Source organism: Dryobates pubescens, chromosome 3, assembly GCF_014839835.1.
Source record: "Dryobates pubescens isolate bDryPub1 chromosome 3, bDryPub1.pri, whole genome shotgun sequence".
NCBI lineage: Eukaryota > Metazoa > Chordata > Aves > Piciformes > Picidae > Dryobates > Dryobates pubescens.
The window spans coordinates 23,902,179-23,926,212 of NC_071614.1; the positions used below are offsets into that span (position 1 = coordinate 23,902,179).

At 58.6% G+C, this 24,034-nt stretch overlaps 2 protein-coding genes and 3 non-coding genes across 6 annotated transcripts; 1 reads left to right on the top strand and 4 right to left on the bottom strand.

Annotated features, from left to right (window-relative positions):
- Positions 1-858: 858 nt before the first annotated feature.
- On the bottom strand, positions 859-12,538 carry GTF3C2 (general transcription factor IIIC subunit 2). Its single transcript, XM_054180164.1, has 18 exons — positions 12,377-12,538; positions 11,831-12,194; positions 10,704-11,001; positions 9,984-10,078; positions 9,801-9,878; positions 9,310-9,408; positions 8,822-9,049; positions 7,975-8,086; positions 7,712-7,829; positions 5,822-5,853; positions 5,519-5,648; positions 4,875-5,019; positions 4,451-4,612; positions 3,937-4,024; positions 3,538-3,666; positions 2,536-2,664; positions 1,742-1,849; positions 859-1,605 (listed from the first exon to the last, which is right to left on the bottom strand). The coding sequence occupies exons 1-18, from the start codon at positions 12,489-12,491 to the stop codon at positions 1,402-1,404; spliced, it is 2,634 nt and encodes an 877-aa protein (XP_054036139.1). The 5' UTR covers positions 12,492-12,538; the 3' UTR covers positions 859-1,401.
- Positions 12,539-12,953: 415 nt separating this feature from the next.
- LOC128899925 (U1 spliceosomal RNA) lies at positions 12,954-13,117 on the bottom strand. The gene has a single exon (XR_008463180.1). It is a non-coding gene; the product is annotated as a U1 spliceosomal RNA (small nuclear RNA).
- A 1,099-nt stretch (positions 13,118-14,216) lies between these two features.
- On the top strand, positions 14,217-14,380 carry LOC128899926 (U1 spliceosomal RNA). Its single transcript, XR_008463181.1, has one exon. It is a non-coding gene; the product is annotated as a U1 spliceosomal RNA (small nuclear RNA).
- Positions 14,381-14,755: 375 nt separating this feature from the next.
- On the bottom strand, positions 14,756-14,919 carry LOC128899921 (U1 spliceosomal RNA). The gene has a single exon (XR_008463176.1). It is a non-coding gene; the product is annotated as a U1 spliceosomal RNA (small nuclear RNA).
- Positions 14,920-16,177: 1,258 nt separating this feature from the next.
- EIF2B4 (eukaryotic translation initiation factor 2B subunit delta) lies at positions 16,178-24,013 on the bottom strand. 2 transcript variants are annotated; one of them, XM_054179835.1, is made up of 12 exons: positions 23,738-24,013; positions 23,310-23,558; positions 22,676-22,882; positions 22,393-22,475; positions 21,605-21,696; positions 21,114-21,228; positions 20,744-20,820; positions 19,924-20,026; positions 19,036-19,163; positions 16,865-17,045; positions 16,595-16,775; positions 16,178-16,413 (listed from the first exon to the last, which is right to left on the bottom strand). In XM_054179835.1, the coding sequence occupies exons 1-12, from the start codon at positions 23,811-23,813 to the stop codon at positions 16,214-16,216; spliced, it is 1,692 nt and encodes a 563-aa protein (XP_054035810.1). In that variant the 5' UTR covers positions 23,814-24,013; the 3' UTR covers positions 16,178-16,213. The 2 variants fall into 2 exon arrangements, with proteins under 2 accessions (XP_054035810.1, XP_054035809.1); XM_054179834.1 differs by having other exon boundaries at positions 22,676-22,885.
- Positions 24,014-24,034: the final 21 nt, after the last annotated feature.

Genomic DNA, 24,034 nt, shown 5'->3' on the forward strand with positions numbered 1-24,034 from the left:
AGCACAGGAGTGGGGGCCTTGCCTGGGCTTCTGTCCCTGAACTGTATCCACCTCGCTCCTGGGGAGCCCTGCTGGCGACAGGACAGCGCGCTGGGGGAGAACAACGGAGTCCTTGAGGGTGCAGGGTTGTGAGGCAGGGAACACAGACTGGTCCTGCTGCACACAGGGTCCCCTGGGAACCTCCACCCTGAGCTGTGGGAGGAGGGTACATGAAGGCTGCTACAGCCCCATGCATAGTGGGGGCCAGCCTCCAGGGAGGAGTGGGGTCCTGCGCCACATGTCCCCTCACAAAGCCTTGTTGTCCCATACAGAAGGGGACAGGAGGGAGCCACTGCTGAAGGGCCAGGGATGGGAGAGCATGCAGCCCCCAAACTCAGCCTTGACAGCAGCTGCTTCATCATGGCCACCCCACCAGCCCCATGGCCACTTCACCACCCCATGGTCATGGCTTTGCTGATGCCCCACTGGAGGTGGGGTGGGAGAGCTGCTGCTTCTGTACCCACCCAGGGCAGCGGAACAGGGCAGCCAGAGCCCAGATCTCAGCCCTGAGCTCCACATCCCTGGCTTTGCTCCCTGCACTGCAACCCTGGCCAGGAGTGAATCCTCACCTGCCCTGGCCTGACCCATTCCTGCTGTAGTGATCTGTCTGTCACACTGTGAGTGTCCGTGTCTGTCCACCGCTTTGTGCAAGGAGCCCAGCAGGCAATGGCAGAACCCGCAGCCCCCAATAAACTTGTTGGACAGCAGCAGCAGTGCAGGGATCCAGGAGGGGACTAAGGATGGCGGTTAGCCTCAGACATTCCCCCAGGAGTAAAGCAGAGTCAGGATTGGGCCCCATGGTAGTTCCCCAGGCACTGGTGCCCAACTCAGGGCCCTGTGCCAGCACCACAACCAGTGTTACAAAACCAACCACGCTTTACTGCACAGCTGAACACAGGCTCAATGTGAGCGACTTCAGAAGTCCCGGCCCCATGCGAGCCCCATTGCCCTGCTCAGGGCAAGGCTGGACCCCCCAGACCCCTCCCTGAGCCCATGCAGGGGGTCATGAGCAACAGGGAGTGAGAGTAAGCACAACCCCACAGAGGTGGGATGCATCCCCAGCATCAGGCTCCCAGACCCACAGCTTGACCCAGGGACACATCAGGGTCCCACCACCCTCCCGCACCAGCTCAGAGCAAACAGCACAAAAGGATCCTTCCGGACCCAGAGCATAAGGACAATGTCCTCAGCATCCCCAGTGACAGCCAGGAGCAGCCATTCCTCCCCTGAGCAGGGGATCCCGAGGGTCGGAAGCACCAAGAAGGGGTGCACAGCTCCCCTGGACAGCACCACCTGCCCTGGACCTACGCTCCTGCCTGGGGTGAGCGTGTTGGGCAGCAGCACAAGGGGCCCACTCCCCTACTACACTGGCATTGGGGAGTTCTTGCCAGAGCTGTTGCTGCCAGGCTTATCCCCATAGAGGGAATGGAAGCAGGCATGGCGCTCTGGGAGCAGCTGGTGTGCCACGCTGGAGGCCAGCCCTGCCAGGCAGTGTGCCCGCACGATGCCTGCCTGCCCGCCTGACACCAGCCAGCCGAGTGAGTCCAGGTTGGGGCTGAAGCGCACCTGCAGGAGGCAAGAGAAGGGGGTCAGGAGGGAGGGGGCTGAGGTACCGGGACCCTTGCGCCCAGGAATGGGGCATGGGTGACAGGGTTCTGCAGAGCCTGCCAGGCTGTGTGGGGGCTGCAGGCTCAGCTCTCACTTTGTGCAGGGACTCTAGCTGCAGACGGTCAAGGCTCAGCTCAGCCTTCGCCTCCTGTTTGTGCATCCTGCGCATCGGCTCCCGGCTGGAGAAATTCTTGAAGCTGCGCTGTGAAGTGGTGGCACATCCATGGAATGTGTGCCAGGCCAGAAGCGTGGCACACATATCCATCTTGGCAGCATTGGGACTGCACCGGGGCAGGTGCTGCTTGGCCAGCAGACATAGGTCCCCCTCTGGGTCACCCACAGCAGAGGCCAGCAGGAACTACATGCCAGGGAGGGCCCAAACAGGTCTGCTGGAATGTGGCAGACTTCCCCATGCCATCCTAGCAGCTCTGACCCACAGACTCACTGCCCCTCTCTTGGGGGGCCCTGGTCACAATCTGGCCCTGCTGCCTCAAGCCAACAGCTCCAAACATAGTCCAGCACAGCCAGGAATGGGATCCTGGCAGGCTGTGACCCCTCAGGCTCCCTCCAAGGGCTGCCACAGCCAGGACATTGAAAGTACTGCTTTGTCAGGGGCTGATACCCATGGCCATACCACCCATTGACCTGTGACTAGGCAGCCAGGCAGTCTCTGCCTGGGGAATCCTGGCCCAGCCTGGCAAGGCAGCCAGGCACAGGCTCTGCAGAGTTTGGGCAACCCACCCTTGTGCTCTTGGGGCAGCCAAATGGAGGCATGGGGCTGCCACAATATGAATGGCAAGTTGTTGCCCTCCCACTGCCCAGGCACCACCCTGGCATAGCTTCCACAGGCCTCACTTGTGATCAGGTCTACCCCCAGCCCTCTCTTACCAGGTCTGTGTCCCGGAATCGAATGTAGGTCTTGGTCACCATCTCCCTGTAGAGTCTGGTTCTTGGCAGCTTCTCACCACCCTCTGACCCTGGGGGGCTGCAGGGCAGCAGGTCGGCCTTGTAGACTGGCTGTGGGCAAGATGTGGCTCAGGGCAGGGTTTTGTTGGAAAAAAACTTTAAGATCATTGAGTCCAACCATTAACCCAGCACGGCCAGCTCACCACTTAGTATCAGGGACTCCACCACTGCCCTGGCTTGACAACCCTTTTGGGGAAGGAATTGTTCCTCATGTCCAACCTAAACCTCCCCTGGTGCAACTAGAAGCTGTTTCCTCTCGTTCTACTGCTTGTTTCTTGGGAGAATAAACTGACTCCCACTTCACTCCAACCTCCCTTCAGGGAGCTGTAGAGAACAACGTGTCCCTTGTTCTCCAGGCTGAACAAGCTCAGTTCCCTCACCTGCCCCTCAGAAGGCTTGTGCTCTTGACCTCCTCTGCAGGCAGAGAATAGAATAGAATTAACCAGGTTGGAAAAGACCTTTGAGATCATTGAGTCCAACCTATCATCCAACACTATCTAATTGACTAAACCATGATGCCAAGCGCCCCATCCGGTCTCTTTCTAAACACCTCCAGTGATGGTGACTCCACCACCTCCCTGGGCAGCCCATTCCAATGGCCAATCAGTTCTTCTATGAAGAACTTCTTCCTAACATCCAGCCTAAACCTCCCCTGAGACTGCTGGGGCTGGGGGCCCTGGGAACCCTGTCCCACGGCATTGCAGTGGAAGGAGGTGCTGCGGCAAGGGCATGGCTCGTGTCCCACAAAACCCCAGCTCCCCATAGCTTCCTCACCATGTAGCCCCTGCCCAGGCAGGGAGAGGATGACACATACATGCATGAGGCCAGCTCAGGACACTTCCAGTGACCCAGAAACACAACTGTCACCCTGCCCAGCCCCATGCACATCACAGACAGGCCCTGCTGAGCACGATGGTCTCTTACAAATCTGCGGTCCGAGGAGCGCCTGACGTTGAGGGGGCAGATGGACAGATCGGGCAGCACTGCAGCTACCAGCTCGCCGGTGATGTCGCCTGCAGCTATTGTGTTCAGCCAGTCTGAGCCAGAAATGCTCTGTGGGAACAGGATTCCATGGGGATCCCAACAGGGTCCCCAACACCCCCAGCCAGGCTGTAGCATGCACTTCCTTGCATCTCCAGGGAGAAAAGGACTTGAAGGTACAGCCAGCTTGGACACCACTTTGTGCAGCTGTCATGACCCATCATCTGAGAGACAGAGTGGTGACCCCAAGAGGCTCACCCCCAGCTGGCACTGGTATTGGGGCGGGTACCCATCCCTCTGACATGGCCCCCAGGACAAAAGTGCCTTGCACCAGCCTCTTACCCACACGGTCCCCTTGCGAGGGGCCACAAAATAAGCCTTGAAGCCCAAGTACCCAGCGTCGATGTAGTGGATCCCACAGAGACCATAACTGCAATGGAAAGGGAATGGGTGAGGACAGAGCCCTGCATGGCCACCCTAAAAGCCACAGCAGTCCACCTCCCTGGAGAACCTGGGACCCTGGAGGAGGGCCGTCCCTCTAGCAGTGTGTCACAGCTCAGGGCAGCTCCCGGAGGCTGAGAACACCCCAAGACCTCAGAACCCTTCAGTCAGATTGTGTTGTGTCAGCAACATGCAGAAGTCCCACACCCATCCCAGCTCAGGCACCTTGTCCCTCCCAGGGCCCACCCCACTCATGCCACAGGATGGTGCAGCGGTGGCATGACCCAGCCCTCACTATGGCACCAATGGATGTTCCCACGGAGGGACAGACTGGAGAGGGCACTGGGTGCATGGCCAGGCCCCAGCAGGCTGGCCCTGGGCACAAAGCGGGCAGCACAATGGTCATGGCACTCACGAGGCGTAGCAGTTGTCCTGGGCCACAGTGACGCCGTTGTAGGGCAGCAGCCAGGCCACCTCGGTGCTGAGGAACCGCTTGATGCTGTTGATGGGCTCGTGGAGCCGCCGCAGATCCCAGAACTTGATCTTGCGGTCACTCCCTGCCGTGACCAGGAAGTTGCTGAGAACCAGGAGAAAGGCAGCACTGAGACCCCAGTGCAGAGCTGTGCCCCATCCCTGCTACAGGCACAAGGTGGCTCTGGTTCTGCAGCACAGTGCTGCTCCCATCTCTCACCCTGGGAAGCCCAATTCAATCTCTTCATCAGCTCAGAGGACCAAGTGCCATCACCACCACATCCTCTTAAAGCTCTCTTGGCTCATCTGCAGGAGCAGCCTGCTCTCCCAGGCACTACCCACACCCGTGCCCACATCCTGGTCCTCACCTGTTGGCTTTGCACCACTCGATGCTCCGGACAGCGTGGTCATGGGCTAGAAAGCACTGGAAAGGGTAGAGCTTGAGGGAGCCATTGGGCTGGCGCACACACTGCAGCAGGGACTTGGTGAGCAGGTTCCAGATGGCCACGGTCCCTGTGGGAAGAGTGTGTACAGGTGGCCAAGGAAGCCAAGAGCATCCTGGCTTGTATCAGAAATAGTGTGGCCAGCAGAACCAGGGCAGTGAGCATCCCCCTGTACCTCAAATACTGGGTTCAGTTTTGGGCCCCTCACTTCAAGAAGGACATTGAGGTGCTGGAGTGTCCAGAGAATAGCAACAAGGCTGATGAAAGGTCTAAGAGCACATGTCTTGTGCTGGGTTAACAGTTGGACTTCATGATCTTAAAGGTCTTTTCCAACCAAAACAATTCTATGATTTTAAGTCAGATGTAGATTAAGGCAGAGCCACTAGGGAACGGGCAGAGGTTCCTTCACGGTGTCTGCCACTCATTGCTACTTGCTCCAATGCTGCCTTGTACCTTGTTCTCAGACTCCTCATTCCCTGCCTCAGGTGAGGCTGCAGCAGCACAAAGCTCCATGTGTTTCCATGTTTTGCCATGGAACACAGATCCTTCTTGTGTAGGAGGGGACTCACCATCATAAAAACCTGCTGCCAGATGATGATGGGGCTTAGATGGCATCCAGGAGAGGCTGAAGCACTGGCCACACTCAGAGGCATTCCCTGCCTGGATAGAGCCCACTTGGAGCGTGGCAATACCTTGTACCTGGAGGCCAAAGGACAGACATTGGTCACAGCCCTGTGCTCATATCCCAAGAGCGAGGACACCCAGCTGTGGCGCACAGCTCTGCTCTGCCACCCCAGCTCTCCCACCTGCACCTGCCAGAGGCTCGTGGGTGCCAGCCCTACTCGGGGAGCACACTGGTAGAGGACACTGACCTTGCAGATAACGTGCTTGTGGAAGGACCCATCTAGAAGAGAGCAGAGTGGAGTCAGGACAGGCACCAGCTCTCCTAGAAGCTCCTTGTGTAGGGAGCTGCTCAGTAGCCTGCAGCCTGGCTCACTGCTCCCCATGGCCCTAGCCAGGGCTCCCAGTTCCTGTCCCATCTGGACCAGTGTCGCACACCCAGGAACAGCAAACAGCACATGGAGCTGCAAATCCAGATGCAGGCAGTGACCAGACCTCTGGGAACCAGACCTGCCTGTGCTGGAGGAAGCAGCACTCTGAAAGGCACCGCAGGCAGGCACTGGGCAGGGCTGACATTCCCCTCACCCAGGTAATCTCTACCACAGAGTGACCAGCCGCCTGCCTTTGTGAACAAGGTCTTCCCTGAACCAAAAGGGATCTGATGACACACAGGGGCCTGACAAGACCATGAAAGCAGCTGTGTGGGACAGCCTGCTCTGACCAGAGCAGCTGGTGACAGGGCCGGAGCAGCCTGGGGAGGGCAGAATGCACCGAGATCCCTGCAACCAGGACAAGGTGCCTGCAGGACCCCCATGCACCAGCTTTGTCCACTGTGGGATCTCACCACCAGTGACAAAGCACAAAAGTGCTGTGAGGTTCCTGTCTTTCACTGCTGGGGCCAGACAGGACTTCTCCATCCCTCAGCACAGGGCTGTCAGCCAGCACTGCCTGTATCCCAGAGCATGGCAACTGCAGCTGATGTTGTCTGGAGACACAGGAGCCACATGTCTTCCTCAGCACCTCCAGCACAGCCAAGGCATGCTGTGAGAGCAGCCCAGGCTCCGTAAGGTGGGAACACTGTGAGGGTGTGCCCAGGGAAAACAGCCATGCCCACCCGGGAGCTGCCGGCAGAACCTCAGCGTGCCGCAGCCTGGCAGCGATCCTGTGGCTGTGAACCAGCAGCCCCAGGCTAGCTGCAAGGCACAGGGATGGTACAGCAGCCACAGCTGGGCCGACACTACGTGACAGGAGCTGCGGGCTGAGAAAGGATCCACGCCTGCCGCAAGCTCCCCACGTGGGTGCTGCGGCACCAGCAACAACCACCCAGAGCCAGCCTGTCCAGACAGGGAGGAGAGGCGGCGGCAGCGCCGTGACAGGGAGCGAGGAACCCATTTCCCACTGTCAGCCACGGCTGGGTGACCACGAGGCAGCACGCACAAGCCATCAATCCCACCCAGCTCCCGGCAGATGAGGCCATTACAAGTATCATTAGCCCGAGCCAGCCGAGTGTGCAGAGGCCTGGGGCCCTGCTCTGAAACACTCCTCAGCTGGACTGGAATAAGCAGGTTCACCATGCCAGGACATGCAACAGTAATGGGAAGGGAGGCGAGGAAAGGCTCAGGGATACACTGCTGCAGCGACACCTCATCCTTCAACCCCATCCCAGCTCCCACAACTCTGCCAAGAGGACACTCCCTGTGCTTCCAGCTTCAGGTGGGGCTGCCTGGGAGCCATGCCCTTGCTGGGTTGCCACAGCTTCCCACCAAGACTGAACCTGCTTCTGCATCAGCAGTGCTTTGATGTCCTATGACATCAAAAAGCAGCCTTGCTCCCCTCCCACCATTGTCTGCCAGAAACCAAGCCAAGGGAAGCAGGAACTGCTGGTCCCAAGCCTGGAGATGCACTAGGGCTGGCTGCCCCACTACATAGCTCCTGGGCAGGGTAGCACTGGCCTGGGCACGATCTAGCTGCCCCACGGCCATGCCCCAGCCCAACCTCTTGGCACAGTGAGGGCAGAGGCGTCCTAGCCCCTCAGCGCAGCAAGGACAGAGAGACCCCAACCCTGGGGCTCACCCATGCCCATCCCAGCACAGAGGGATGGGAGCCAGGTAGCTCCTTCCCGGCAGCGCAGCTCTTCCTACCTTTTACCTGGGTTGTCTTGGCTTGTCGCAGGGCCTCGGGGTGTGGGAGGGGGTACAGCACCACCTTGCCATCTGAGAAGGCCACGGCCAGCAGGCCCAGCCGGCTCATCTGTGGGAGCTGCAGAACGACACAGAGTGACAGGGAGTCACCACCTGAGGGACTGCATGGTCACCATCCCCAGCCTGAGAAGGCAAGGCATGAGTGAGGGCAGAGTTAGGAGTCCTGGAGGAAAGCAGAGGCAGCCCCCCAGCAGCAGACCCACCTTCCTGGCAGTGGTGGGTGGCTCCCAGGCGCCGCTGGGGCAGAACTTCATGTCCCAGACACAGCCATGATCAGCAGCGATGCCGTAAGCCAGCCTGGCTTTGTCAGCAGAGCTGCAGGCACAGGATGAGCCATGAAGAACGCAGCAGCTGGGGCTCAGCAGCTCCAGTCTACAGCAGCACTGAAGCTGGCTCCCAGCACAGCCTCTATGGGGTTCAGGACCTGCCTGGTGGTTCTGGGAAAGGACAAGCCTTGCCACCCACTCAGCCATGAATGGTTAAGTGGTGAGACCCTGACCCATCCATGGGAGATGGGCAGTCCCCAGCCCCTCTCCTGGGAGGCTGTTCCCCAGGCTTGGCCATTTATGGAATTGTTTAGGTTGGAAATGTCTCCTAAGATCACGAATTACAGCTGTTAACACAGTACTGCCAGGTCACCACTAAACCATGTCCCTCAGAACCTCATCTATGTAGTTTCTAAACTCCTCCAGGGATAGGAGTTCCACTATGGTCCTGGGCAGGCTGTTCCAGGCCTTGGTAACACTCTTAGGAGAAAAAAAATCATTCCTCATATCCAACCCAAACCTCCCATGGTGCAACTTGATCCTGTTTCCTCTTGTTCTATCACTTGTTCCTCCTTGCTCCAACCTCCTTTCAGGGAGTTGTAGAGAGTAAGGTCTCCCCTGAACCTCCTTTTCTCCAGACTTAACAACCCCAGTTCCCTCAGCTGCTCCTCACAAGACTCATGCTCCAGATCTCTCACCAGCTTTGTGACCCTTCTTTGGGCATGCTCCAGCCCCTCAACTTCCTTCCTGGAGTGAAGGGCCCAAAACTGAAGGCAGAACTCACCCCTGATTGTGCTGCAGCGTGCCCAGGCCCCAGAGCTGCAGGAGTGCTGGGCCGTTGTGGAGCCCAGCCATGCTGTGTGCCTCCTCCATGCTCCTGTGGCAGTAGAGAGCCACGTACTGTGAGGCTGCTGAGCCCTCCGGGCACGGGCACCACTCCATCGCCCAGACGGGGCCGCCTGCAAAGAAGGACATATCCCGGCGCTCCTCATGGGGCTGGAGGGAGCCGAACCTGGCAACCAGGAAGGGGGTGAGGGCACAGGGCAAGGGCACTGTCACCGTGAGGCTGCATCTGCCTGGCACAGAGACCTGGCATGGGCCTGGTGGTACCCCAGGGCACGCTTCACTGGCTGGCTGTTTGGCCCATGGCTGCACCTGCTGCCTGAGGCAGCCATCCAGCCCTCAGACCCACCAGGACCACAACCCTGGGGGTTCTTGCCTATCACGGGGACCACCCTGGCAGTGCCCCACCCTGGGCACCCTGTCACAGACCTGTTCACCCTGTACAAAACTCCGTTATCATCGATGCCCTCCCGCTGGATGGAAAAGAAAGGAGACTTCTCCTCGGCTGGCATGTACAGGGCAGCTTCACTGTGGAGACAGAGGAAGGTATGAAGACATCTCCACATCTTGTCCCTCACCTGGTCACCCCCTGGCACAGTACCATGCCATCGCTGTACAATCCCAGCCTCTGTACAGCACCACACGCCCAGCTGCCAGGATAGGAGGGTACTGAAGGGCCGAAGGCTATGGACACTCCATGGCCAAGTCCATGAGAGCTCCAAAGACCAAAACAAGAAAGCTACATCCCTTCTGCTGGGGCCTGAGAGATCTCCCTCAGTATGCACCATGCCCCTGTTCTCCCCCAGCCCCATTGGCTGGGATTAGCTGGCTTACCCCAAATACTGGTGGGACCTGCCCCATCGTGTGTGCCAGCCCCCCCCCCGCCCAGCCCCTCTCTTCCCACATTGCTCCCCTGGCACCTTTCAGAGAGACATATCCACTTGTGTGCCAAAGGGATCCAGTCAGGAAACTCCCACTGTGAGTGCTGCTGATCCCGCCTGCAGTGGGTGAAACAGACCTCAGCCACAGATATGCCTCCTGCACCGTGCCTGCAGCACAGGCAACCCCACCCTGACCTCCCAGCACCCTGAGCCCCCACTCACAGGTTGCAGGTGAGGCTGGAGCTCTTCTCCACTGGGGCCATGATGGAGTTGTGGAAGCCATTGGGAGCAAGGCCTCGGCATGGAGGCTTGGATCTCTGGGCACAAGAGCAGACTCAGGGTTGTTTCTACCAGCTCACTGCCACATGTCCCAGGGGATCCACCTATCCTAAGAGCACTGGAGCAGCCCCCAAGCACAGAGCTCTCCCCCAGCCAGTCACCAAGACCACATCACACTGGGCCAGAGTCCCATTCTGGGGACACACATGAAGTACAGGATGGCCTCGAGACATGGCCTTCACCTCCCACCAGCTTCAGCAGGAGCCCAAGACCCCCGTGCCCTCTCCCAGAAGTATCTATCACCCTGTCCCCATCCACAGTCGTGCAGAGCTGTGCCTGCCTGTAGTAAAGGCCACAATGCTGATGGGCACTGTGCCATCCCTGAGCTCTGCTTCAGGGCCATCCTGCCACAAACAGCCACACGTGGGGACACTACAGGAGAGCTCAGACACTTATAATTATTGAACCACAGACTAGTTTGGGTGGGAAGGGACCTTTAAAGGTCATCTAGTCCAAACCCTCTGCAGTAAACAGGGACATCTTCAGCTAGAGTAGATTGCTCAGAGCCTGATCTAACCTGACCAGCACTTTGTGTTGCTCATGTCAGGCCAGAGCTAAGAAGCATCCAAGCAACCTTGACCTTGACCCTACCATTACCCGTACCGAGGATGCCCTTCCACCATGTCCTTGGAGCGTCTCCAGCTCTGGCTCTGACACCTCACTGAGGGGTCCATCACTCCCTTCCTCCTCTGCCTCTAGCAGCACGTCCTTTGAGGGGACAAAGTCGGCATCTTGCGTGAGATCATCGCTGTCCATTTCCTCCTCCTTCTTCCTCCGTTTCCGACGCCTCTTCTGGACTGGCTCAAGTTCTGGCTCTGGCTCCTGGGCACCCTCAGTGGGAGGTGAGGACTGATACACAGATGTCAGATCCTCTGCCAGCTCCTGCAGGTACAGCAAAGCCCTAGGACACCAAAGGCATGGCCTGGTGGTGAGCAGAGGGACAGCACAGGGACTGCCAACCCTTCCAGCTCCTGGTCTGGGCAAGCAATTAGCGCTAGCCCTGCTCAGCCAGGCTGCAGCAAGTTGGATGCACTGATAGCCTTTGGGCCAGTGCTTGGGCAGCCAGCTCCTCTGCAGGGAATGTCAGTCTCCTGGGTCTGCAACTGCAGGCAGAGCAGCACCTGGCCCTTTGCCAGCTGTGTCCCTGCCCACCTGGGGCTCTCACAGAGCAAAGGCATTGCCTCAGCTGCCTTTGGAGGCCCCAGAGCACATGGAGTACCCCCAGGACACTGCATTAAGCGGTGCATGGCTAGCACAGCATGTCCCCAGTGCTGTGTCATTGATCACCATTAAGCATCAATTGAAGAGGGGCTAGACCAGCTTGTCTAAACCAGGTTGCTCCCAAGAAGGGTTGGACCAGATGATGTCTAAGGCCCTGTCCAACCTGGGATTCTGTGATCCTATGACTGTTCTCCCTCAGATAAGGCTCCTCGTGGCTTTGTCAGGAACCAAGGGATCCTCTCCTGACCACAGACAGCCCACCACCATCAAACACCTGCTGCAGGTGAGCTTGACAACCCCCATGGTTCACCCCCACCCCACACTCCTGGATTCAAACACATTCTAGATCATTCTGCACAGAACCTGCTGGTCCACTGACATGGAAAAAGTCCTTCAACAGAGACACTAAGCCCTCCCAGGTAAGGCAGAGGACTGCAAGAGTGATGTCTGTCTGTCCTTCCAACCTCCCCACAGCCCTTGGACCCCTCCACCCACTTGCCCCTACTCACACTTTGGCTGCCCGCCTTTTGGGGCGCCCACCAGTGGTGTTCTCCAGGGCTCCTGCTGCCTCACTGTTCCCCAGCATCTTCTGCACACAGATGGGCTTTGAGCTCGGACACTCCAGGTCCTGAGACAGTTTCAGCAGCAACATCTCTGCCTTGGGCTTCCGCCCACGCTTTCCCTTTGTGGGTGACACGGACCCGTTCTGAGAGGTCCCCGAGGGCTCCCCGTGTCCCTCACCCTCTGTAGGTTCTGTACCATGGGGGTCACTAGGGCTATTTTTCGGGTTTTGGTTGAGGACAGTTTTTTGCTGTGATTTGACAGCTTCTACTCCATCCTCTGAGAGCTCCAAACCATGTGGATGTTTGTGTCCTGCCCAAAAATAACAGCCGAAGTTAGCAAGCAACCATACCGAGGCTGTCCCACCACCCCTGGGCGCAGCGACACGTGAGCTCTGTGCCCTGTAGCACTAGGGCAGGGTGATCCCTCCAGAGGACGCTGCGGCGCCCACGGGAATGGACCCCCGCCCAGCACCGACCGCTTCCGGGGCTTACCCTCCTGTGCCCTGCTGCGGCTCCGACTACGCCCGGGACATGCTGCTCCCCGTCCCGATCGGCCTCGACGGCTCCGCTCCCGGCAGCGCGGTGCACGGGAGGCGCTTGACGCCATCCCGGGCTCCCGGAGCCGCCGTTAAGGAGCCGCGCCGCCAAGCACGGATCCGGATCAGGAATGTCGTGGCGCGGGAAGATGACGTCACGACGCCAACGTCATTACCGGCACGGTCCACGCCCAGCCGTGTGACAGAGATTGGGCGAACCTGGCCCGGGAGCGGTGGTGCGAAGCGCTGACAGCACTGCGTGTCCACGTGTGACCAAGGGGTGTCCGCGAAGGGCAGTGCGAGGGCTACGGGACCCCAAACGGGGCTAGAACGGGCAGATGTGGGATGATGAAGCACAGTCATAGGGCAGCGACCTCAACCGTGGCGCACGATGAACCTTAGCAACCCGCACGGGCACTGAACGGCTGCAGGGCAAGGAGAACTCAACAGCCGAAACCGCTGACTCCACGTACAGATCCACAAACGCAACTTGAACAATAAAGAAATTCCATCTGTTTTTACTACACTAAAGCCAGGGGAGAGCGCGAACGCAGTCCCCCACTACCACAAATTATGCAGTCGAGTTTCCCGCATTTGGGGAAATCGCAGGGGTCAGCACACCCGGAGTGCAAAGGATGAGCCTCGCCCTGGGAAAACCACCTGCCTGATCATGGTGTCTCCCCTGCCAGGTAAGTATGCTTAGCTCTCCCCCGCGACCGCACCGCCCGCCGCCGCACACACACTCAACACACGGACACACCGCACCACACGAACACCGCACACACGTCGCCACGCCTCACCACGAGACGCCTGTCTCACCGACACCCCCGTCCCGGCGCTGCCGCCCGTGTCCGTTCCCGGCGACAGGGCGAAACGGTGAGCTCCCGACACCCCGTGCGGTGTCTGATCTGCATGTCCCCGCCCCGAGCTTCGAGGCCCGGCCCTCTTGCTCCGTGGCGGCTCTGCTGGCAGCGGTGCGGTCTCTGGCCGTGCTCCTCTTCCCAAGAGCCCGCCCCCATGCGGCCCACATCTGCCGGCACCGAGACCTGCCGCTGTCGGAGCCGAGGGAGGTCGGGACGGAGCCTCCTCCTCCTCCGGCGGAGCGGGACAACCGCGGGGCCAGCGGCGGGAGGGACTCGAGGGGCTCCGTCGTGCTGGAGCAGCCAGTGCGAGCGCCCGGGGTAGGAGGGGGCCAGCAGAGGCAGTTCAGGGCTATGTGCCAGTGCGCCCCGGGGCCTCGGCGCGACCGGATTAACGAGGGGGGGTGAACGGTTTGGCGAGAATCTAGCCGCTGCGAAGCTGCGGGACGTCACCGCTGCCGGTTGTGCATGGCGAGCCTGCAGCCCCCGATGCCCCCTCCCGGCGGCGGGAACCGGCTCCTGCTCACAGCCGGGTCCCGGATCTCGCCAGCCCCAGCCTCGCTTGTGAGCAGCGTTGTGTGCCGGTCCGGGCCCCGTCCCGCTACAGTGGGGAAAAAGAAGGAGCCTGGCGCACGGGGGCAGAACCACGGAGACCGCACCGCTGCCAGCAGAGCCGCCACGGAGCAAGAGGGCCGGGTCTCGAAGCTCGGGGCGGGGACATGCAGATCAGACACCGCACGGGGTGTCGGGAGCTCACCGTTTCGCCCTGTCGCCGGGAACGGACACGGGCGGCAGCGCCGGGACGGGGGTGTCGGTGAGACAGGCGTCTCGTGGTGAGGCGTGGCGACGTGTGTGCGGTGTCCGTGTGGTGCGGTGTGTCCGTGTGTTGAGTGTGTGTGCGGCGGCGGGCGGTGCGGTCGCGGGACATAGTTAAGCATACTTACCTGGCAGGGGAGACACCATGATCAGGCAGGTGGTTTTCCCAGGGCGAGGCTCATCCTTTGCACTCCGGGTGTGCTGACCCCTGCGATTTCCCCAAATGCGGGAAACTCGACTGCATAATTTGTGGTAGTGGGGGACTGCGTTCGCGCTCTCCCCTGACTTGGCCGTGACAAAGATAGAGTTACAATGGGATCGTGTGACTAGAGGGGCAGCTACGGGTTCGAACGGACAGAGGTAATGGGTTTTGAAGTGTTGCTTAGCGCTGGGCAGGGCACGCAAGCGCAGGCAGGTCTCAGTCGCTTCGTTGTTCCCCAGGTTGCCGCTTTCCTCTGAGTAAGGATTTTTTAAAAGACTCGGAACCCTCTCGCCTTTTGCTGCTGAACCTCGGCCCCCCGGAGATTGTGACGGACGCTCCCGGCCCCCTGAAAACCTCGTCGGGATTGGCTCATCAGATCGATCAGCTTGCTCGGAAAAGGAGCTCTCCAGCACGCAATTGTAACTCGCACTTAAACCTGTTTTTGCTACAAGAAAGCCAGGGGAAAGCGCGAACGCAGTCCCCCACTACCACAAATTATGCAGTCGAGTTTCCCGCATTTGGGGAAATCGCAGGGGTCAGCACACCCGGAGTGCAAAGGATGAGCCTCGCCCTGGGAAAACCACCTGCCTGATCATGGTGTCTCCCCTGCCAGGTAAGTATGCTTAGCTATGCCCCGTGACCGCACCGCCCGCCGCCGCACACACACTCAACACACGGACATCCCACACCTTACACACAACCCGACATTCCACTACGCCGCTTCCCGCTGCCCATTTTGCCACCATCAGGCTCCACCGCCTCATGCGCTCACCCACGTCCATGCCCAGCAGTGGGGCGGACCAATGAACTCCCAGCACGCTACGCAGTGCCTGATCTGAATGGCCCCGCCCCAAGTCCCAGCCCCCGAAGGGTTGGGATTGCTGAGCTGGGGCAATTCTGGTGCCCGGCCTCGTGGTTCCGAATAATCCTCCATGCCCCATCCACAGAACAGCGGGGGCTTTGGTTCTTCGCGGGCCACAGCATCTCAGCCGTGCACTGCCTGCTCTGTCCCTTTACCGTGGGCTCAGGGTTCCTGGCTAGGAGGGAGTCGGCTCCCCCAACCCCATCCATATCCCTGAATGCACTTGGGAGGCTGCACTGGCAAAAGGGCTGGTGGTAGGAGACAGAAGGACCCGTTATGCATCTGGGTTTGGAGTAAATGACCTTTAAAGGTCTCGTTGCTCTCAAATCACTGACTCCAGAGGGACCTTGCAAGGATGGAGTGGGTCCAAGCCAACCTCATGAGGTTCAACAAGACCAAATGCAAGGCCCTGCAGCTGGGTTGGGGCAATCCCAAGCACTGATATAGGCTGGGCAGTGACTGGCTTGAGAGCAGCCCTGAAGAAAAGGACTCGGGGGTGCTTGGGGATGAGAAGCTTAACATGAGCCAGCAGTGTACACTTGCAGCCCAGAAAACCAATCACATCCTGGGCTGCATCAAGAGAAGCATAGTCAGCAGGTTGAGGGAAGTGATTCTCCCTCTCTACTCTGCTCTGGTGAGACCCCACCTGGAGTACTGCATCCAGTTCTGGAGCCCCTATTACAGGAAGGATCTGGACGTACTGGAGCGTGTCCAGAGAAGGCCCACGAGGACGATTGGAGGGCTGGAGCACCTCTCCTACGAGGACAGAGAGAGTTGGGGCTATTCTCTCTCCTGTACAAGCCCATCTCAAGTGCCTGCCAGAACTGGAGCCAGAAGAATCAGGGTCCATCAGCACTGCATCCTCATTTTCCCCAGGTCCCAGAGGAAGGGCCCATTTCCCCTTTTGCAGGCTGATGCAGAACTGGGCAGAACTGCCAGCAAGCCCAAGCAAAGAGGCAAGCCTTAGGGAAAAGGGGCATCAGCGTTCCTGCCGTACCACAGAAGGCAGAGAGGGTGTATCATGGTTTATTAATGTCCATGCAGCTACTCCCACTATTGATCCACACTCTTGACACGCAGGACAACAGGCACCGAGGTGCAGGGGATCATGCCCAAGTCTGTGATGACCAGATCCACCAGGTCAGGTGGTGTCACGTCGTAGACCAGGTTGAGGAGGCGCAAGGACTTGTTCTCAGCCCAGCCACCTAGCTGGGCCTGGCCCTTTCGGAGCACAATGAGATCATCAGGATCATCTGCAGAGAGGAGCAGCCAGTGAGATCAGGGGAGGGACACCACCTCTCTCCATCCTGTCAGGCCACCCCTCATGTGAGCCGTGGCTGCTCGCCTGGGAAGGGAACTAAAAGCTCCCTGTCCTGGGCAGCAGCAGGAAGAGGGGGCAGGTTCCAGGTGGGAGGAAGGGGACTGAAGTTGTACCCAGCTCGTTGGAGACGAAAGAGTCTGTCTGCACTCTCTCACAGAACTTGTATGTCTCGCAGCACACCAGGACAGGCACATTGTAGGCCTTGGAGACCAGCGCTATCTGGGATGTCCCCACCCGGGACATGACAGAGCCATTGGCCAGGAGCGCATGGGCTCCTAGCAGCACTTTGGAGACCTGCAAGGACAGTGCACAGATCCATCAGCCCCTCTAACCAGACCACAGCCTACACTGTGCCCACCGCCGCCCTCAGCGCAGCCCCTCACCTCGGGCAGCACGTAGGAGATGGCGTTGATCATGACGTAGGTGCAATGAAGGCCTTTCCGCACCAGCCGGCGCAGCGTCTCCCGGCCCTCCAGTCGCGGCCGGCTGTCCACCACGATCACACGGAAGGCCCGGCCCTTCTTTGCGTGGGCATCACACAGTGTGCGGTTCACCAGGGAGGAGCTGACAGACACCCATTAAGGAGGAGGTTGCCCTACCCTGCCATGCCAGGCTCTCACTTGGCACCTGGTTGCCCTGTACTGGTGGCATTGCCCAGAAATGCAGCCCAGTGCCAGGACTCTCCCCTCAGTGCTGGCTCCAGTGTGGGACTCATCAGATGCCAGCCAGGCAGGAGGTCTTCTAAGCATTAACATGGGCTGTTGCCCTGGAGACAGCCCCAACAAGTGCCCCATGGCAGAGGATGGCTGCCAGCAGCTGCAGCAGAGTGGGCGCTGCCAGCAGCTGCAGCAGAGTGGGCGCTGCCAGCAGCTGCAGCAGAGTGGGCGCTGCCAGCAGCTGCAGCAGGTCCCCAGCATACCCAACCCAAATTAAGCAGTGTCTCTCTTACCCAGGGTAGCAGTCTCTCACTGACACCCCGATGAGATGGTGCTGCCTCAGGATGAGGCCAGGCAGAGCCAGTGTCCACCCTTCCCGTGACAAGTGCTGCCTCCTCCCAACAGCCTCCTACAACACTCACTTCCAGGCCCCTCTCCCTGTCCTTGCAGAGAGAACCAGCCCCTACAAAACGTGATGTCTCAGCCCCCTCTGGAAGCAGCACTAACCCGTCCATGACCACAGCAAGGAACTCTCCCTCCAAACCTTCTCTGAGTTTTCTCCTCCCGACACACCAGGCCCTCCCACCCCTGCTTCTTCCTCCACCCATCACCCAGAGAATGCACTGCATCTGGGCTCTGTTTTGCCACAGCAGTCTCTGGCTCCTTCGCCCACCTTGCCTTTCTGGGACACAGTCCCTCACTGGACTCCTGACCTTTGTTTCCTGACTTTCGGCTTTGCTACAGTGTGTTTAAAATGCCAGTGGAGAGCCATGGCTGCTCCCCAAGTGCCCTGTATTGAAGGAGTGGTGAATCTGGGTTCCTTTGAACACTTAACTCTGGACTCCTGCCCACAGGGGACAGCACTGAACCCTGAACAGCAAAGTCTCACAGACAAGCCGTGGGTACAGACAAATGGCTTCAGGCCTCTGTCAAGACACTTCCTGGCCCAGCCCTGGCAATGCTCACTGCTGTAATGCCACAGGCTGGTGGGTCTGGGCTAAGGAAATGGCTGAAATGGCCAACTCAGGCATTCACAGACCAAGTCTGAGGTCCTAACACTACAATCATCAGTACAGGCTGGTATACGGCTACTTGATCAGATCCTCCTGTTTCTTTCTCTAATGAATGCGAGGGCAATGTGAGGGCATGTGGAGATACCAGGAATGACACCAGCAGAATGCAGCTCCCTGCAGCAAGGACCTCCAATGGCACCTGTTTATAGCCAGACCTGCCAACACTGCCTGCTGTGCTTTGAATTCCTCCTGGCAGCTGCCAGGCAAAATGTGCCCTGTCACCTCCTTGTGACAAGAGCTCATCAGCCTGCTCATCTCCCAGGATAGGACCAGAGTCCTAATGAGCTTTCTGCTTTTCCTGAAGCACTGACAACACATCTGTGTCCCATTAGCCAATGCTAATCCTAGGGCAATGCTCTTTGTCCTGACATCCTCACACAGCCACTGTTAAAACAGAAACACAGAACCATCAAATTGTCTTGCCTGGGACAGACCTTGAGTCCAACAGTTAACCCAGCACTGTCAGGTCACCACTAAACCATATCTCTCATTACCACTTCAACATGGCTTTTAAACCTCTCCATAGATGACGACTCCACCACTGCCTTGGGCAGGCTGGTCCAGGACTTGACAACCCTTCTGGGGAAGAAATTGTTCTTCATGTCCAACCTAAACCTCCACTGGTGCAACCTGAGGCCCTTTCCTCTTGTCCTGGCACTTGTTCCTTGGGAGAAGAGACGGACCTCCCCATCTCACTCCAGCCTCCTTTCTGGGAGTTGTAGAGTGATAAAGTCTCCCTTCAGCTTCCTTTTCCCCAGAGTGAACCCCAGTTCCCTTAACCCTGTTCTACATTCACTCAACTGCTCTGCTGCCTTCTCCTCTTACCATCCATACACCAGGATCACATCGTTGTCATTTATCTTCTCAAAGGCAGACCGTGAAATGGCTTCAGCTGCCAAAAGAATCTTCTCTCGCAGATACTTGTCAATAGTGTCCTGCAGCTTCTCCTTTGCCTGGGAAGATAGTACCACCATGTGCAGCATGGTTTTGTCACACTGTTGTCCCTTGCAGACCTGCCCACCAGCAGAGAACCCCACCCTGCTCTCTAACAGCCTATTTGCTGAACAGCACCTTGCCCTGGGACCAGGGGACATGGGCAGGACACACAGGATTGCTCCTGTCCCAGCAGACCATGGTGCCTCACCATGCATTCAGGTTGTCAGCAGGCCCTCAGCTGCGCTGCACGTTATTTCCCTACACCTCCTGGGGCAGACACTCTACTCATGACTTAAGAGATTTTAGTGCTCAGACTCCTCTCAGCCCACTACTCTACAGCCTCAGTGGTCCTCTTGACACATACTACCACCACCTTGCCTCTCGGTCCATAGCCCATGTGCTCTTTGGGAGCTTTATGTGTAGGAGCACCAAAAAACCCACACTTTTCTCCATCTGTGACTTTACTGACACTGTCAAATAATGCTCACAGCCAGTCCTGGTGGGCAAGGGCAGCTAATGGTGCCTGGCTGCTACAGCCTTGGTGGCCTTCCAGCAGTGCACAGCACTGGTGCAACCAGCCTGCAAGTCCTCCAGCTACTCAAGGGTCACTTGAGGGGGCACAGGTCTGGCCACAGTCCTCACTCAGGCCATGGCTGCTGACAGTGCTGACCAAGTCCTCCAGCTTCCCTGCAGCCCTACTCCCAGTCTCCTCCCACCACCTTTCCTCAATCAGCCTGCACCAGGGCTGTCCTGTGATGCTCGCCTGAGGCCACTCACCTCCTCCTCTCTCAGGGAGTCAGGCAGGGAAGAGATCTCCTTCTTGAGGAACTTAATGGCATTGCCCATGCTGGCTGAAAGGGGCCGGCACTGGTTCAGGAAGCTGCAGAGAGGAAACAGGCTTAGCTCCAAAGCAACAGGAAGAGAGAAAGGGAGTGCTGTGGGCAGGGAGGCAGAACCCAGATTGCCAAAAGTCAGCCTGTGTTTGGGTGGACACCAACCTGGAGAGACAACTGATATACCACTAGTTTCAGTCCCTCTACTCCAGCACTGGGAGCCTCACATCAAATCCATAGAATGGTTTGGGTGGGAAGGTACCTTGAAAGGGCATTTAGTCCCATGTTCCTGCAGTGAGCAGGGATATCTTCAACTAAAGCAAGTTGCTCAGGGCAACCCAGGGATAGGCCATCTACCACCTCTCTGGGCAACCTGGGCCAGTGTCTCACCACCCTCATAGTGAAGAACTTCTCCCTTCTATCTAGTCCAAACTGCCCCTCTTTTAGTTTAAAACCATCACCCCTTGTCCTGTCACAACAGGCTCTGCTAAACAGTCTGCCCCCTGCATTCTTTCCTATCAACCCCTTAAGTACTGAAAGGCTGCAATAAGGTCTCCATGGAGCCTTCTTTTCAGGCTGAACAACTTCAACTCTCTCAGCCTGTCCTCACAGCAGAAGGGTTCCAGCCCTTGGATCTTACTTGCAGCCTGCTCTGGACCTCCAACAGGTCCTGTGGTGAGGATTCCAGAGCTGGACACAGCACTGCAGGGTGGGTCTCACCAGAGCAAAACAGAGAGGCAAAATCCCCTCCCTCGCCTGCTCACCTGATGTGTGGCTTCAGCTTGGCCACCAGGTCCCGTGACAGCTCTTCATTGGGAGGAGTTGAGTAGTCCTGGATCAGCTGAGACAAGAAGAGAGCATGAGCTCAGGACATCTGCCCCTTCTTGATACACCATCACCCTCAACCAAGGGTCTGTGAACCAGGCATGGGTGCACAGTACACAGCTTGGCATGGGCTGGTAACAAGGTGCTCCAAGAGCTCAAATCTGCAGTGTCAGCATCAGAACAGCATCCCAGCCCTGGGCATGGTCAGAAAGAACAGGGTGAAGATGACTGAGCACAAATACAACCTCAGTAGTCAGGGAATGGGAAGAAATGCCTGGGCCTGGTGGGAACAGGTAGTTGCTGTCATACCTGTTTGAAGACTTCCAGCAGGGCGATGCAACGGGCATTGGAGCCATTGATGATGCCCTGGGAATACTGGAGGCCCAGGCGCACCACAGCTGGGTGAATGACCGTGGAGGGGATGCTGCAGGGACAAATGTGAGAGCCCTCAGCACAGGCCTCTACAGCCCAGGAATGAAACAGCCCACTGCCAGGCCCCAGGCAAACAGCCGCCAGGGCAGCCCTAGGAGGGAGCTGGCAGCTGGTCCCTACTTGCTGTATGACCTGAAGAGCCAGGGTAACCCCACAGCCTCTTCTACTGTGGCCATGCTTTGCTCAAGGGCAGCTCTCCCCAGCCCATGGGCTGCTTCTGCTTCTCAAAGCGAGTGAAGGGGTCCCTTGACCCCACATCATGCCTAATCCACATGCAGAACCAGGATACACCTTTGCTATTTTGCAGCTAGGCCAGCAAGAGCAAAGCAAAATGGCTGCCAGACAGCTGGGCTGGGGAGGCCACATACCTCATCTGCTGTGTCAGTGGCTTCTTCCGGCTGTACTGGTGCAAGTGGGAGAACAGGTTGACCTTGGTCCCATAGTCCTGCCTCAGAGGCACCTGCAGCCAAAGAGTGGGGACAACAGAATAATACACTCACAGAATCATTTATGTTAGAAAAGACCCTCAAGAGCATTTAGTTTGTCTGTTAAGCCAGCACTGCCAGGTCTCCACTAAACCATGTTCCCTCATCACCACACCTACATGGCTTTTAAATCCCTCCATAGATGATGACTCCACCACTGTCCTAGGCAGCCTGTTCCAGGCATTGACAACCCTTTTGGAGAATAAATTGTTCCTCATGCCCAGCCTAAACCTCCTCTGCTGCAACTTGAGGCCATTTCCTCTTGTCCTATTGCTTGTTCCTTGAGAGAAGAGACCCCTGCCTTGCTACAACCTCCTTTCAGAGAGTTGTAGAGTGAGGTCTCCCCTGAGCCTGCTTTTCTCCAGGCTGAACAATACCAGTTCCCTCACTCTTCTTAAGGCCTGTTCACCAGACCCTTGAACAGCTTTGCTGCACTTCTCTGGACATGTTTCAGGAACTCAATGTCTTTCTTGGAGTGAGGGGTTGATGATTGTTTACCCAAGCCTGCCATACAGCCCTGCTCACTCCAGTGCCACTGATCACACTCACTGGTGGCACACCTGCCCCAGCAGAGAAGGCCTCAGCTCCACCACACTTGCAGCCTGACCCCCACCACACCCCTCTGCAGCATGATTGCATTGAGGCACCCAGTCATCCAGCTCTCCTCTGACCTGCTGCCGCTCCAACTTCTTGGCTAGCTTCCTCTGGGCAGCAGGGTCATCCACCTGCACGTGCTCTGGCAGCCGCTTTACCACTGTAAGGACAGAGGGGAGGATGGGGTAAGATTGTACCACCCTGGTGCAACCCCCAGCCCAGCCATCCTGCCCAAGACTGAGAAAGCACAAGTCAGGGCAGTGCCCAGGGCACCATGGAAGGGCTGGGCAGATAGGTGCCCACCTCAGACCTGTCTCGCTCCACTTGCCCACCCCCTGCACCCTGTAATGACAGCTTTACCAGATTGAGGCTCGGTTGGGGTCAGTCTGGGCTTGGCTGCTACGGCTGCTTGGCTCTGTTCTGCTTTCTTGGCTTGCTTCTGGGCCCGCTCGGCCTCCTGCTTGGCCCGGCGCTCTGCTCGCAGCTCAGCTTTGCTCTTGCCTCCTGAGGGCTTCTCACCATCGTTGGGGCCGTCAGCCAAGGCTGGGGGGGCTGTAGGTTGAGCAGCTACTGCAGGAGACACAAGTGGGAAATCTGTGCCCAGCTTTTGTCACAGGGCAGCCTGTGGAGACCCTCCTCTGTGTAAGGGCCTGCCTCTGGAGGAGCAGGTGGGACTGAGTCCCCATATTCTCCTGCATCCTGTCACTCTAGTGAACACTGGGCCAGCCCCATATTCAAGTGGGGAGAGCACAAGACACCATCCAAGTCCCAGCCAGAATGCTGGTACAGCAAGGTCCAGGACTCAGGTGCAATATGAGAGGTGGGACAACCCCAAGGCCCTACTGCAGCTTCCTCCAACTAGAGCATTGTCGCAGCTCAGTGCAGCTCCAGCTTGAGGCCGTTCTCAGCCCAGGACCCCACCAGCCCCTTCCTGATCAGGGTTCTGGGGAGCTCTGTGCAGAGCTCTCCATTCCGACTGTAAGGGAGTCCTCACCTCGCGGCGGCCCTGGCTCCGAGGGCGTCCCGGGCTCCGGGGGCTCGGCTGCCTTCTCGCTTTTCTTCTTCTTCTTCTGCTGCTTCTTCTCCTTACGCAGCTGCAGCTTCTCCTCTCGGGACAGCTCCGGGGCCTGCAGGCACAGACTGTCAGGCGGCCCACGGTCCTCGGCCCCAGCCCCACACTGATCCCCGGCTCTGCTTACCTGCGGTCCCGTCGGAAGCGGCGCGACTGCTTCGGGGCCCGTACCTGGAACGATGAGAGCGTGAGAGGGGCCGGCAGCGGGGCCAGGAGTGGCCTACGGGGACACCGGTGTGAAGGGGGATAGGTAGGAGCTGAGCAGCGCAGCGGGCGCGGCGCCCCAGCCAGTGCTGCGGGGCGGGGTCCCACCGACATCCCGAGGTCCCGTCCCGGGGTCCCGCACTCACCGCCCGGCGCGACACGCTCCGCCATGACACCTGCCCGCCCGCCCACAGTGCCCCCTGCTGGCCAGGAGGTCCGCATGCCACCCAGCCGGCGCTGCGTGACCTGGCGTGATGTAAGCGACCCTCCGCATGACGAGCGGTGACGCCACTCCGTGACCGGTGCTGGGGGCCGTTCCCTCTACCCGGGGTGTCCCTGCCCGCGCCGCTCCGCTCCCAAAGCGGCTGAGAGCTCCTGCTCCCCCTGCTATCCCGGGCTCCCCTCCCCGGGTCCGCCCAGCTCTCAGCTCTCAGCACCAGGCG

Coding starts and splice junctions, on each gene's coding strand:
- GTF3C2 (XM_054180164.1), bottom strand. CDS start 12,491: ATGGCGTCAAGCGCCTCCCGTGCACCGCGCTGCCGGGAGCGGAGCCGT. Junction 4,613..4,874: donor GAGTGGTGCAAAGCCAACAG/GTGAGGACCAGG, acceptor CCTGGTTCTCAG/CAACTTCCTGGTCACGGCAG. Junction 1,850..2,535: donor GATTCCGGGACACAGACCTG/GTAAGAGAGGGC, acceptor ACCACTTCACAG/CGCAGCTTCAAGAATTTCTC.
- EIF2B4 (XM_054179834.1), bottom strand. CDS start 23,813: ATGCGGACCTCCTGGCCAGCAGGGGGCACTGTGGGCGGGCGGGCAGGT. Junction 22,476..22,675: donor CCCAACCGAGCCTCAATCTG/GTAAAGCTGTCA, acceptor CTGTCCTTACAG/TGGTAAAGCGGCTGCCAGAG. Junction 20,027..20,743: donor AAGCTGAAGCCACACATCAG/GTGAGCAGGCGA, acceptor TCCTCTCTGCAG/CTTCCTGAACCAGTGCCGGC.